This window comes from Scylla paramamosain, chromosome 30 (assembly GCF_035594125.1).
Source record: "Scylla paramamosain isolate STU-SP2022 chromosome 30, ASM3559412v1, whole genome shotgun sequence".
Taxonomy (NCBI): domain Eukaryota; kingdom Metazoa; phylum Arthropoda; class Malacostraca; order Decapoda; family Portunidae; genus Scylla; species Scylla paramamosain.
This window is the reverse complement of record NC_087180.1, coordinates 14,636,615-14,651,515: the sequence shown is the minus strand read 5'-3', so window position 1 is coordinate 14,651,515 and position 14,901 is coordinate 14,636,615. Positions and strand designations below refer to the sequence as shown.

General features: G+C 39.6%; 2 protein-coding genes across 2 annotated transcripts in view; both read left to right on the top strand.

The window, feature by feature from the left end:
• The first annotated feature begins 232 nt into the window (after positions 1-232).
• Positions 233-13,847, top strand: LOC135115892 (uncharacterized). Its single transcript, XM_064032994.1, has 10 exons — positions 233-284; positions 5,248-5,367; positions 6,833-7,065; positions 7,652-7,780; positions 9,025-9,211; positions 9,522-9,758; positions 10,133-10,386; positions 12,256-12,393; positions 12,587-12,773; positions 13,459-13,847. Exons 2-10 carry the CDS (start codon positions 5,272-5,274, stop codon positions 13,702-13,704), a joined length of 1,707 nt encoding a protein of 568 aa, XP_063889064.1. The 5' UTR covers positions 233-284; positions 5,248-5,271; the 3' UTR covers positions 13,705-13,847.
• Positions 13,848-14,508: 661 nt separating this feature from the next.
• LOC135116112 (uncharacterized) overlaps positions 14,509-14,901 on the top strand; it is a 16,905-nt gene continuing 16,512 nt past the window's right edge. Inside the window, exon 1 of the mRNA XM_064033318.1 lies at positions 14,509-14,901. This exon is cut by the window's right edge and continues 1,930 nt beyond it. The gene's annotated coding sequence lies outside the window, so the exon portion shown is untranslated.

The following is a 14,901-nucleotide window of genomic DNA, read 5'->3' as shown; positions in this document are numbered from 1 at the left end:
TATATATATATATATATATATTACGTCCCTCGTACCCGCCTCGCCAACTACTAATCTCTCCAACTAACCATCGGCTTCGAATACCGTCTCGACCACACCGTGGCGGTATCATAGAGACGAAGCTTTGACGAGACATAGAGACGAAACACGTCTCGTCTCACGTCTTGATCGAGCTAACCGAGCTGAAGAATGACTTCCACCTCCACACCTCGTCAGTCTCACTCGCTACATCCTCAGAAGCAAGAGCTAATGAGGAAAGATTTAAAATATCTACTCGCGCAGGGGTTGGCTGCATCTAATCACTTACTTTGGGCTTCACCGTGCATACTGTTCCCATGATGACGATTCAGCATGGGCTGAGGTCCATCAAATAGTTTTGCCAGGAGTCTTGAGGACACCCGTGATAGAGATTGCTCATGAAAACGTTGCTGGACACTCGGGTATCACCAGCTCTACGGGAAAATGTAGCTTCATTTGTTAATTCACATCCTTCGTGTCAAGTTACAGGCAAACCTAACCAATCCATCCCTCCTTACCCCGTACAAACTTTTCTAGTTCCTTCAGAACTATTTCAGAAAATAATCATGTATGTTGTAGAGCCCTTAACAAAAACCAAGATGGGTAACTAATATATCCTAACTGTACTTGATCCAACTACTAGGTATCCTGAGGCTTTGCCTATTAAGAACGTGTTAAAACTAATGTGTCTAAACTCACCCACATGTTTACCACCTATGGCATTCCCCAGGAAATACAGAGTGACCAGGTAATAAACCTAACGAGTGATCTCTTCCGGGCTGTCTTAACTGAACTTGTATTACGCAGAATCTAGCGACCGCTCACCATCAGGAGTCTCAGGGTGCGCTAGAAAGGTGTCATCAAACTCTAAAATCAATGTTACGAAAGTTTTGTTACGAACAGGACCAGGAATGGGACGAGGCACTGCCGTTCATATTGTTCGCTATTAGAGAAACACCCAACGAGACACTGGGTGTCTCTTCTTTTGAATTATTACTTGATAGGAAAATGAGGGGACCCCTACAGCTTATTAAGGACAAGCTACTTGACTCCACTGTCCATAGGCTTGTCACGGTCACCCACTATTTGCATAACTTGAAATCCTTCCTTCATAAAGTCCGCTCATTTGCCCACTCTAATCTCCAGCAAACATAACGTCGGATGAAAGCTCATTTTGACAGAACCACTCAAATAACTTTCAAAGAGGATGACCCAAGTCCTCGCCTTTTTAACTATTCCTGGTTCCCCCATTACAGGTTAAGTATTACAGTCCCTATGACATCAAGAAAGTAAGTGATACAAGTTATATAATTAAGACTCCTGATCGTCGTAAGTCTTCACAATTCATGTTAACTTGCTCAAATTATGCAAGCACCGAACGCCTGCACCAGACTCTCCAACTGCAGTGTTACCTGTTCCTTCTGCGTCAAATATAATCGCAGAAACTAAGCAAGTAGACTCGGACTCGGACACAATCCCAGATATACAAGACACCAGTAACGCATATATACTTGAACATTTACACGATAACCTCAGTCACCTATCTTCCGCTCAAGCACAAGACATAATTTAACTTGTGGAGCAACATCAAGATGTTTTCAAATCACCCACAAGTGCTCCTTGATGTCTCATGACGTGCAACTTTTACCAGGCACTTCACCCATCCACCAAGCTTCTTACCATCAACATCCTCAGAAACGAGAGCTTATGAGGAAAGAGGTTGATTACCTACTCACGCAGGGGTTGCCTGCACCTAATCACTCCCCTTGGGCTTCACCGTGCATACTCGTCCCCAAAGATGGTCAACTACGCTTCTACACGGACTACAGACGAGTGAATGCTGTCACAGTGCCAGATGCCTATCCTTTACCACGAATAGATAATCTCCTTGATGAGGTGGGACAATCCAAATTTGTAACTAAGATTGACCTCTTAAAAGGCTACTATCAAATACCACTCACTAAGAAAGTTCAGGAAATTTCAGCCTTCATTACCCCCTTTGGCCTTTTTCACTACTTGGTGGCTCCATTTGTGATGAGAAGTTGTCCAACCACCTTCCAGATGGCCATGAATCACTTCGTCCAAGACCTACTCGGAGTGTCGGTGTACTTAGACGAACTTCTTATATTCTCAGATGATTGGGAGTAGCATATCCACCAACTTCCTGTAATGTTCCACAGACTGCAGGAGGCATGGCTGACGGTAAAATTGGCTAAAACTACATTCGGCGGGGCAACAGTCACCTTCTTGGGGGGACTAGGTGAGGCATGGCTGTGTCCGTCCCAGAGCCGCCAACGTGTCCACCGTACTGGAGTTCCCGGTGCCAGCCTTCAAGAAGATACGGCGCTTCCTCAGGATGGAAGGTTTCTTCCGCCGGTTCTGCCCGAACTTCGCGGAAGCAGCCGCCCCTCTAACAGGTCTAACCAGTGGACCTGCCAAATTCGAGTGGACACCACACTTTCAACAGGCATTCGATCAACTCAAGAATCTCCTAGTTCGCGAGCCGGTACTGCAAGCACCGGACTTCTCCCAGCCATTCTGCAAATCGACGCCAGCGACATCGCCTCAGGGGCAGTCTTCCTACACGAGAAGAACGGAATCTATTATCCGGTGGCCTATCACTCAGTCAAGTTCAACAGCCACCAGAGAAATTACAGCACCATCGAGAAGGAACTGCTCTCAATTGTCTCAGCAATTCAAAAGTTTGAATGCTACCTGCACGCCAGCGTCAAGCCCCTGCAAGTATTCACCGACCGTAATCCTCTGACATTCCTACCGCGAAACAAGTTTACCAACCAGCATCTTCTCCGGTGGTCACTTTTTCCTCCAGCCTTATTACGTGACCATCCGACACATAAAAGGCTCTGAAAATATCATCGCCGACGCTCTCTCGCGAATTCACCTCTGATGCTGACGAGGGCCTCTCCAATTTTCCTCCCGTCTCCACCGTCACCAAGGTTCTTGTTTCCGGGTGTCGACGTCCTCAGGGGGGTGGTATTACGGTCCTCTTACCCGCCTCGCCAACAACTAATCTCTCCAACTAACCATCGGCTTCGAATACCGTCTTGACCACACCGTTGCGGTATCATAGAGACGAAGCTTTGGAAACACGTCTCGACTCACGTCTCGATCAAACTAACCGAGCTGACGACTGACTTCCACCTCCATATATATATATATATATATATATATATATATATATATATATATATATATATATATATATATATATATATATATATATATATATATATATATATATATATATATATATATACACTGCTGGTCAGAGCGGAAGGCGCGGTACTTGTGACACCCTGAGAGGGAGATTGACATTGAAAAATGTTTCAGTGAGTACTCACCTAAACTAGTAATTGATTGGGTGCCCTCGTTCCTTCTTGACCTTTTGGAGTCTTGGGAAGTGAATCACCCAGGTGGTGGAAATACTGAACGTCAATATTGTCCCATATGTTCTGAATAGTGGCTTGGAGGCGTGGGAGGGAGGAGGTATCTCTCTCCTTGAGCTTAACTTTAATGTATGTCTACAGATTTTCTATGCGGTTAAGGTCCGGCGAATTTGCGGGCCAAGGTTTCAGAAGGTTGACATTACAGAAGTCAAACCAGTCAACAATTAACTTGGCCGTATGGCATGGTGCACCATTTTGCATAAAGCATTGCATTGCACTTTTCCATACTCATTTAACTCATCCACAATTCACTCAAAATAGTTATTCTGGTTCATACGAACATTCTTAGGCAAAAACGGTAATTTCCCAAGACCATAGAAAGAGAAACAACCCCAAACCATCAGTCTGGGTGTTTTACAGTGTGTTGTGTAGCGGGAGTCGTAATGGTTACTACTGGGTCTGCGGTACACACGGTTTATCTAGTTGTCTGTAACCTGAGAGTTTGCCTCATCTGACCAAAGTACCCTACGCCATTTATTTAAGTCCCAATCCTTGTTTTGAGACACAAAAGCAAGCCTATTGATAAGGTGAGCATGTGAAAGGCAAGGTTTTGACACTGCGCGGCAACTCCGGTATCCCGTCATGTTTCACATATCCCCACACAGTCCTTTCACTCACCCCAGTCTGCAAAACAGGGTTCCTGGCCTTAAGTTCCTTGCTGTGTATGCGAGGGTGGACCTCAAACTGTCTGCGAATAATGTTTAGATTTCTCTGGTCCACACTGCGCTTACGCCCTTCAGGCTTGTGAGGTGGCGGCGAAGCGTTTCTTCCTCCCTCGCGATAAATTTTGGTCTAACGTTGAACAGTTCTGAGAGCTATGCCAGTGTTCGCGACAATTTCTTGATTTGACTTATTCTCCCTTAATAAGGCACAAATAACTGAAATTTGGGCTTTACTAATTAGTTTTCTAGCCCCCATAATAGGTAGTAACAGGACAGAACGGTGCGCTCGCGCAACCACAAAAAGGGGCCGTGAGGAGAGGGGGAGAGGGAAAATTCAAATTGAACCACACGAGCCTCAGGCGAACGCTGAACGAGGAAATATATCATCTACTTTGGCTACTAGAGCTATGGAGTTATTTGATAGCGAAATACAGCGAATCCCGCTCTATGTTTTAGAGTTGAGAGAGGTGCAAAGGAAATTTGGTCAGTGGAAGGACCATACCGCTATTCAAACTCAAATATCTCCTGAACTATGCAGTCGATTGTAACGAGATTGGCACCATATGACAGTGTAACTCTGTGAATTGTATATGATATGGCTTTCATCTCTTCAATTTTTTAAGTTCAATAGGTAAATTACAAAAATTCGAAGGGTGTGAAAATACGAATTTTCAAAATTTCTCAATTTTCACCAACTTTTTTCTTCTCAAGAAGACACTTACCATAAGCACAATGAAATTGCCTGTGCAACGGGTAATACCAAGATCATTGGGCTCTTGCGAAGTTTTGAGCTAGATTGTTTTTTTTTTTTTTTTAAAGGCCACACCGCTATGTGCAAGGTGCCTCAAATTGCCACAATCTCTCTCTCTCTCTCTCTCTCTCTCTCTCTCTCTCTCTCTCTCTCTCTCTCTCTCTCTCTCTCTCTCTCTCTCTCTCTCTCTCATCAGCTATTGAAATACTCTTCCACTTATGCATTACTGACAGCTTCACTCGTCAATCTCCTTCCGAGGCGTTTTACTGATATTTATCTATAAACATGCATGCACATATTGAAAGGTAAGTAGACCACATTAACCGACAATATCTAACTTACATCCCAGGCGTTGAGAATCCATGTGCCCGCAATGAAAACTGGTGGGGATGCGGTCCTCGATGTGGCAGACGATGGAAGCGTTGGTGTCAATATCACCATGACCCAAGCAGTGGCTCAGGCTCGTAAGGTGATTCTTCTAGTCCCATTGTATATTATTATTATGAGCGTCACACTCATACACACGTCATTCACACTGAATATAGCTCTGTCAGCCTCTGATGTTTCTTCTTCTCCTCCTCCTTTTCCTTCGTCTTACTTCTCCATGGTCCTTGGGGCCATAGTGTCTTCTGAGAAGTTGTAGGTGGTATTACTCGACAGAAGATGTGATATTCTATGAACATGGATGGTTTTTTGTTTTATTGTTTGTGAGGACGGTAGTTCATAGAATATTGCAATCCATGTATGTGTTTGTCCCTTGTCGTAGCTGTAACGCCTAGTATGTGGCTTGCGATTCTTTCACAGATGTTTAGAGTTGGTTTGTTGTAACAGTTCTCCCTTAATTTTTGGTGGCTGAAACAGAGAGGCGACCTTTTTTTTTTATTACATGTTACTGGAATCCAAAAGGACCACGTAACGTGTGTGGACCCCGAACTAGTCCACGCAGGAGATGGATTAGGGGGGGCTGATCTGAAGTAGTGGTCGCCATTAGAGGAGTTGAACCTGGCGTTGCGACCGTCTGTTTAAAGGGTACAGGAGTCCAGAAGGACCCCGTAAACCTATAGTTGGACTAGTAATCTGGGAGACCGACCCTTATATTGCTGCATTTAAGCAATTTAAGGGTCGGATTTGTGGTCATAACAATAAATAAATAAATAGATAAATATATATATATATATATATATATATATATATATATATATATATATATATATATATATATATATATATATATATATATATATATATATATATATATATATATATATATATATATATATATAAAGCTCATTGGGGTGGTTGATGGTACATTGCTTCTATTATATGTTACTCTTGAAGAAATATTCTAATTAAATTACTTGCAAACTTTATCTTACACTAACAGCGCTTACAGCTAACATTTCAGCTTCATTTCCCTAGTTTCTTAAGATGATAAACACTTTAGTGATATATCACACACCACCGTCTACTTCTATTGTATTTGTTATGTGGCTTTGTATAATTTGTGCATTATAGACACTTCTTGCATATATCACACACCACCGTCTACTTCTATTGTATTTGTTATGTGGCTTTGTATAATTTGTGCATTATAGACACTTCTGCATGATTTCATGAGATTTTGATAGTTCTGTTGACAATCAGCCATTTTTAATATCTATTTCAGTATTATGTGCATAGATTGTAAGGAATATACTGTTCTGAAGCTTAACCTTGTTATCTTCAAATGGACGAGGTAGTTGACGTGGTCCTCCCTCTAGCTACCGAAACATTTTTATATTGAATTCCATTTTCATAAACATTCCGTACTCATAGAATGAAAGTCAAGCTCAAGTATATTTATAGGGTATGAAATACAATATGAATCACTTATATAATATATTAGAATAGTTTATTACCTGTTAAAATTATCAAATTGGTCATGTACATGACAGATGCGGCTGATGTCCTGGTGTACATTGGTGGTTGTCTTCAGCGACAACCCGACCTTCCTGTCTGTTTTCGCGGAGATGGCTGATAAAGGTCGGCTGATGGTGTGGGAAACAAGACTTTTAGTAATCACTAGGCTTCCTTTGTCGAACCTTCAGGACCTGATGCAGAATTACTGGACCTTCTCCATGTTAAACACAATGTTCCTTAAACTCAACACATTACCAGAAGAAAACCAGTAAGTGCTAAATTTAATACTGTAAGTAAATGAAGAGAAACAGTTTTATTAAAAATTATATGAAGAGCTTCAGAAGAGGTTAATGTTCATGTTCTTCCATATTATTATTATTTTTTTTTTTTCCAAAAAGTAAAATAAACTGCGATTCACGATTGACTGTCGTTAGGGAAGTCAACCTCCACTTATTTGAAATTTAGATCCATGTAGAATTCACAGCTGGTTGACATCAAAAGAGGGTGGAAACAGAGACAAGGATTATAATAATGCTTACAGAGGAAAGGAGGAGTGTTCGGGCAGGTGAGCTAAGTTTAGATGCAGTCAGGTGTAGGTGCGCGCTTTCACTTGGGAAAAAAAAAAAAATAGTACATATATATATATATATATATATATATATATATATATATATATATATATATATATATATATATATATATATATATATATATATATATATATATATATATATATATATATATATATATATATATATATATATATATGGTACAAGTTTGTTTCATATTAAACAAGTTTTAAGTATTGAAAATTATAATAGCAAGAAATACAGTGAATGTTTGTTTTCCTACAGTTTCCAGATATATGGGCACATGCCACATGGACCCAATGGATCCCATGTAACGCAATTAGCAAGTCTGAACTCTGGCAATGTTTTAGTGTATCTCAGTGACAGACCGCTGTTCCCTGAAAAGTACAGTAAGTAAGTAGTCATTATCATTATCTCCATAATTTTCATCATGATAATCGTCAACATCACAACCACCAACACCATTATCGTCGTCATCCACTTATTCTATTATTTATCAGTTACCTTCTCAGCCTAATTCGTTCAACTTAAATTCGTTCGCAGATGCCCCTGGCCTGTACTCTCTCAACGTCCATATCCCTTCCCTGCATTCATATATTCATATCATAGAGGAGACTACAGAATGTTCATCTTCACAATGGTGGTTTGCTAAGGGTGATTTTTTTTTTATTTCTGAGGAATTCAAGAATTTCACCCCCAAAGTTGAAATTCACACACGTGGGAAAACGCGGACACAACCAATACCCTGTATTCCGCTCTATTATTATTATTATTATTATTATTATTATTATTATTATTATTATCATTATTATTTTTGTTATTATTGTTATTATTATTATTATTATTATTATTATCATTATTATTATTATTATCATTATTATTATTATTATATTATCATTATTAAAACTGTTATTATTATTGTTATTATTATTATTATTATTATTATTATTATTATTATTATTATTATTATTATTATTATTATTATTATTATTTATGTAGTCTATTATTCAGTGCAAGTCCCTAAATAAAGTTGACTACTTGCACAGCTAGTTGAATAATTCCTTTCGTTCTCTTTGGCAATATTTTGATTTCACAGTATATTTTGACCACATGTGGAGCCTCTTCCTTAATCTCAGCAACAAATCCCTATTTTCCGTGGTAGGAATTCCATCCAGTCCAGTTCCACATCCAGTTAAATCCTAAGATAGTTCAGGATGGTCAAAGGACGATTGAATTGGTTTAAATATGTCAACTGCTTTGGTTGTGTTTCAACTCATTCACAAAATTTAAAAAATGCTTGATGTTCTTTTCATGTGCATAGCGTACAGTTAATGTATATAAGTGTATAAGAATATCCTCCATGATATGACATACATTACCACTTGTGAAGAAAAGTTTTATTTGTGGAATTCTTTTGGTAGGCATTTTTTTTTTCTAATTCAGCCTCCTTAAAAATCATAGGTATGAGTACAGTTATCGTTATTATATAACATGACTTTTTAAGTACCAGCCTTGGAACAACCACATTACCTCTTAGGACGCTGGGAACGTAAGGGGTACATTGTATTCTATAAATGATTAAAAACTGTTACAGTTTGTGTGTCAATATTTATATTTTCATTGGTATACGTTTATAGTTTCCACGGTACGAAAGTTAACCTCACATGGATTCCCTTAACACCGTATTGGATGGTGATGAAACGACCAGGACCAAACGACACAGAAGTAACCACGTTCAGTGGAAGGGAATATTGGATCATGGAAAACATAGCACTGATCCTCAACTTTTCTCTGAACCCTCTCCCATACACAGGATGGGATTCCGTAAGCCAAGATATTTTGAAACATGATTGAAACATGAATGTAATGGTTTATATGATATATCAACGCGTGCGTGCGTGCGTGCGCGCGCACGCGCGCGGACAGAGATATATATATATATATATATATATATATATATATATATATATATATATATATATATATATATATATATATATATATATATATATATATATATATATACACACACACACACACACACACACACACTACTTGTATATATGTGTGTATACATTATGTGATCGAAGAGATGGGCTTGCCTGTGTGCATTTTTTGTCTCTCCGTATTTCAGGTATTGAAGAGCTTGAGGACTCGTGAAGCTTTTCTTTGGCCTGTACCCCTGCCAATATTACCTCACATGTTGGAGCTGTATGATATCAGTTTTTTTCTAAAGCAATCCACTCTGGCCATCACCATGGCTAAGCCATCCACCAAACCTAGCTGGGAGACCCTTTATCGTCCTCTCCAGATCGACGTGTGGGGCCTCGTAGTGGCTTCAGTTTTAATTGTGTATACTGTCCTCCTGATGGTGAGTACATTCATGAATCTCACGAATAATAATAAAAACTTTTATATTATTCCTTCAAAATTCAGTGCGATAGTTAGTTAATCAGATGCCAGCGGAATGTTATTGTTTTCTTTAATGCAAGATTAATTGCCAAGTGGAACGTTGTTGTTTTCTTTGTAAGATTAATTGCCTATTAGTTACACATTTTATGTTTAAAAATTGTTATGTATCGCTTCAAAACATCCCTTCCTTCCTACATATTTGGTACTGCTCCTCAGCTTTCCTATATAGGTGGCATCAATTTAATCAAATTAATCAATTATTCTATTTTTTTTTTATACACTTCTGAACTCATTCACTATGCATATTGCCACATGTCTACGATTATTTTCCAGTTGAATAGAAGCAGTAAAGACAAGGGACCTAGTGCATGGCTAGTAATGAAACAGGTACTCGGGACACTACTTGACGAGGCCATCCCTGGAGAGCTACCACATCGCAGTACCACGAGGGTGGTTTTGACGGCATGGCTGATCTTCAGTTTCGTCGTGGGAACAGTTTACCGCAGCAATCTCACTGCCTCCCTCACAATACCAAAGTACCCTCCTCGCATCGAGACCCTCAGCGGACTGGTTGATGCAAATACCAAGCAAGTACATCGTGCATTTTTTCTTCATTCAATGTGGCATTCAGTTTACCAGTATAGGACATATATTCAGCTGTTGCTTGCAGAGGATACTGCACTGGTATTTGAAGGAGAGCTTGAGAAGACTAGTAAAACGATTGTGGAAGGAAATGCGAAACTGAGACTGAATGACAACAACAGTGGTGTTCCTCAGGGTTCTGTCCTGTCACCTACTCTCTTCCAGTTATTCATCAATGATCATTTAAACCAAACTTTTTTGTCCTATCCACTCCTGTGGTGATGATACCACCCTGTACTTTTCCACGTCTTTTCATAGACGTCCAACCCTTCAGGAAGTAAACATTTCACGCACGGAAGCCGCAGAACGCCTGACTTTTGATCTCTCTAAAATTTCTGATGGGGCAGAGCAAACTTGGTATTGTTCATTGCCTCAAAAACTCATTTTCTCCATCTATCAACTTGACACAACCTTCCAGGCAATTATCCCCTCTTCTTCAATGACACTCAACTGTCCCCTTTTTCTGCACTGAACATCCACGGTCAGTCCTTTTCTTATATTCTGAACTGGAAACTTCACATCTCATTTCTAGCTAAGGCAGGTTCTATGAAGTTTTGCGTTTTGAAACGTCTCCGCCAGTTTTTCTTACCACCACCCCCAGCTGCTAACTGTACAAGGGCCTTATCCGTCCATGTATGGAGTATGCTTCACGTGTCTGGGGGGTTCCGCTCATACCGCTCTTTAAGACATGATGGAATCAAAAGATTTTCGTCTCAACTCCTCTCCTTTTACTGATTGTCATCAGCCTCTTTCTTATCGCCGTGATGTTGCATCTTTAGCTATCTTCTACCGCTATTTTCATGCTAATTGCTCTTTTGATCTTGCTAACTGCATGCCTCCCCTCCCGCGGCCTCGCTCATAAGACTTTCTTTCACTCACCCCTATTCTGCCACCTCTCTAATGCAAGAGTTAACCAGTTTTCTCAATCATTTATCTCTTTGTCTGTTAAACTCTGGAACTCTCTGCCTGCTTCTGTATTTCCACCTTTCTATGACTTGAATTCCTTCAAGAGGGGAGGTTTCAAGACACTTATCCTTCAAATTTTGACTACCGCTTCGGACCCTATTCGGGGAGCGGCATCTCTGTGAGCTTTATTTTTTATTGTATTTTTATTGCTCTTGGCCGGTGTCCCTCCTATATAAGAAAAAAAAAAGATAGATGGTAGGAGAATGAATGTAGTTATGAGTGGTACATTGCATGAAAAGTTTTAAATATTAAGGATCGAATGTTGCTGTAGATGAAGAAATTGATGCAAGGTTAAAAGAAATAAAGCAGAGAAAGTAACGAAGCTTTAATTTCTCAAATTGGAAGACGTCCATAGCAAAATGAGATGGGTTCAGTCCGTAAACCTAAATGACACCGCAGACTCCAACACTCACGTTCACGCTTATACGCTCTTGGCGCTGTGGGAGGAACTCGGTGTTTGGTTTTGCATGAAAATATCAGGTATTTCACTCATGAATGCCATCCAAACCATGGAGCTAGAGAGACATTCAGCGGAATTCGCGTCCCTTATGAAAGACAAACCATGGCAGGAAGAACAATGCTGTAGTAAAGTCCGATGACGTCATTGCTTCTTTTGCGTCCAGTGATAACTTCTCGGTGAGAGGGATTAAAGTGTGTATTATTATTATTATTATTATTATTATTATTATTATTATTATTATTATTATTATTATTATTATTATTACAGTAATATAATCAGTATTATCGGCATTTTCATCATCATCACCATCAACGTCACCATTGTAGGCATCATCATCATCACCATCATCATTATCATCATTATTACTGATGTTTTACTCCACAAAAAGAATTCTCGTCGTGGACAACATGGATATGTTCTACGACAACTTCAGAATGTCTACATCTGAGCTGTTGAGAGCAATAGCTGCCAGAATGGAGTATGTTCCTAACTCTACGGTGGGAATGACGCGGACACTTACTGAGAAGTGAGTCTCTCTCTCTCTCTCTCTCTCTCTCTCTCTCTCTCTCTCTCTCTCTCTCTCTCTCTCTCTCTCTCTCTCTCTCTCTCTCTCTCTCTTTTATTTATAAGCTGTAGTTTAACTGAATAATCAAAAACTCTCCATAAAAAAAAATGTTTAATAGAAAATGAAATAAGTAATTGTGTGTTCTTGTTGCCAGCGCAGCCTATCTCCATGAACGGTTAGGCATGGAAGTGAAGGTCGCTCAGGATTTCACGGACAGTGAACAAAATACGCTTCTTTACGTTACTCAAAACAGTTTTCTAGCTGATTTATCAGCATTTGTCTTGATTCGAGATGCTCCATTCAAGCCAAACTTTGACTACTGCTTATTCACTTTTCACGGGGTGAGTCTTCCCATAATTTGATAACTTCTATTCATGCAAGCTGATCAGATAAATCCAAGAATGTAGTAGTAGTAGTAGTAGTAATGATAATGATGATGATAATAATAATAATAATAATAATAATAATAATAATTGTGTACTGTGTGTGTGTGTGTGTGTGACAAAAGAAACTAGATTATCACTGAGAAATTTAATATGCACTTTAGTCATAATTTTACGAGCATTGTTTTACTTTCTTGACAACCTTGTAAATACAGAACGAGCATGCTATGCATTAAGTGTTCATGCCCGGCAATATTCCATAAAGGGACGGACTAAAGACTTAAAAAGAGTGAGGATTGTATCTGTAGGTGTATACTCAAATGATCTACCAATGAAACAAAATGTTTTGTTTATAAATTCTGAACATTGTTGACTAGGTTTTGAGCTGCTTGATATTATTATTCCTAAAGCAATTTCTGTATCTACAATTTTGAGTTGGGTAACATACATCATATAGTTTCCATTCTCGTTTGATATCCGATGTGAAACATTTTACACTTACTCCCATTAAAGCTCATTTCCAAAGATTGATCCCAGTTTTGACAACTTATCTAGATTGTTATGTATTTATTTTATTTGTTTGTTAGAACAAGTTTTCTATGCAGTATGGCAAAACATAATGCCACACTTTGATCTGCAACAGGCTGGACTGATAGAAAAGTGGGAATCGGACGTGATGGATAAAATTCGCAGTGAGAGCAGGAAGAAACGGAGAATGGAAAAGTCACATGAAGCAAAGGAGGCTGAAGCAAAAATCAAGCCCCTAACTCTCGTGCATATGCAGGGGCCGCTCTCCCTTTACCTGGCATGTATCATCATCTCCTTTGCTGCCTTCCTCAGTGAGGCAACCTTTGGCGTCTGGTGTCATCAACGAACAAGAAAAATATAATGGCACTCTTCCTTTATTGCGGTTTTCCAAGCTTCTCGTTCCACAGACAAAATCCAATCTTTGTATGCATAGTGAATATTGCATTTCAACTGAAAAAAAAGGAAAAAAAATGAAAATGCAAGTTTTGTTCATCTGAAAAAAAAAAAAAAAAAAATCGACGCGATGTACACCTGGGAAAGCGGTTCATGTTTTTACAAATAAAGTAAATAACAGATCTTACTGAGTAAATATTTCCTTTTACGTCACGACACTTGCTTTTACGTTTTCTAGCTTGCATTCTTCCTGAAATATACGTGGAGGATAGCACCACTGCTAGCAGAGGCAAGAGATCTTAAGTCAAAGAAGACGAGAGAGAGAGAGAGAGAGAGAGAGAGAGAGAGAGAGAGAGAGAGAGAGAGAGAGAGAGAGAGAGAGAGAGACGTTTGATTTGATTATTTATTGTACTGTAGCGTCAGTCAAATTTACATGAAGTAGTGATTTTAAGAAAATATTGTTTGCAGGTACACACACACACACACACAAACACACACACACACACACACACACACACACACACACACACACACACAGAGGACAAAGGCAACAGACATAGACACAGATTATGACACAGACAGAAATACACGTATGTACGAAAACACAGGTAATCAAAACAAATCAAAGCAGAGTTAATTGAATTAATTAATTAATTTAATTTAATTAATTAATTTAATTAATTAATAAATTAGAAGCCACTTTAGACAGAGGGTATTATGTGAATCCCCCGAAACGAGGGAAGCGCACACGAATCTTTTCTAGGTAGTCATAAGGGAGAAGGTGACGACATTAGGCATCCAACGGCTGTACTCGTGGTAACAGGTCACGAATAGTTGGGCAGTCCAGGCAGCAGTGCTCAATGGTAGAGGGCGGAGCGTGGCACAAGTAACACTCAGGGAAGGGATGCTGCCCCTCCACCCTTGTGATCTGCCACAGAGGACGGTAGCTCAGCCGGAGACATGTTGAAACAACATTATGCCTTCGAAGCTTAAGTCTCCGGCGACGGTAGGTGTACTTGTGGCGACAGACAGACTCGTAGTGGTTGATTGTGACCAAGGATTATTATATATTCCTTGATTGTGACGTTGGAGGGCTTCTCTGCATCCCTACGGCGCCGCAATTGGAGGAGAGCGGAGCAGACTGTAGCAAGAGGTAGCAAGAGAA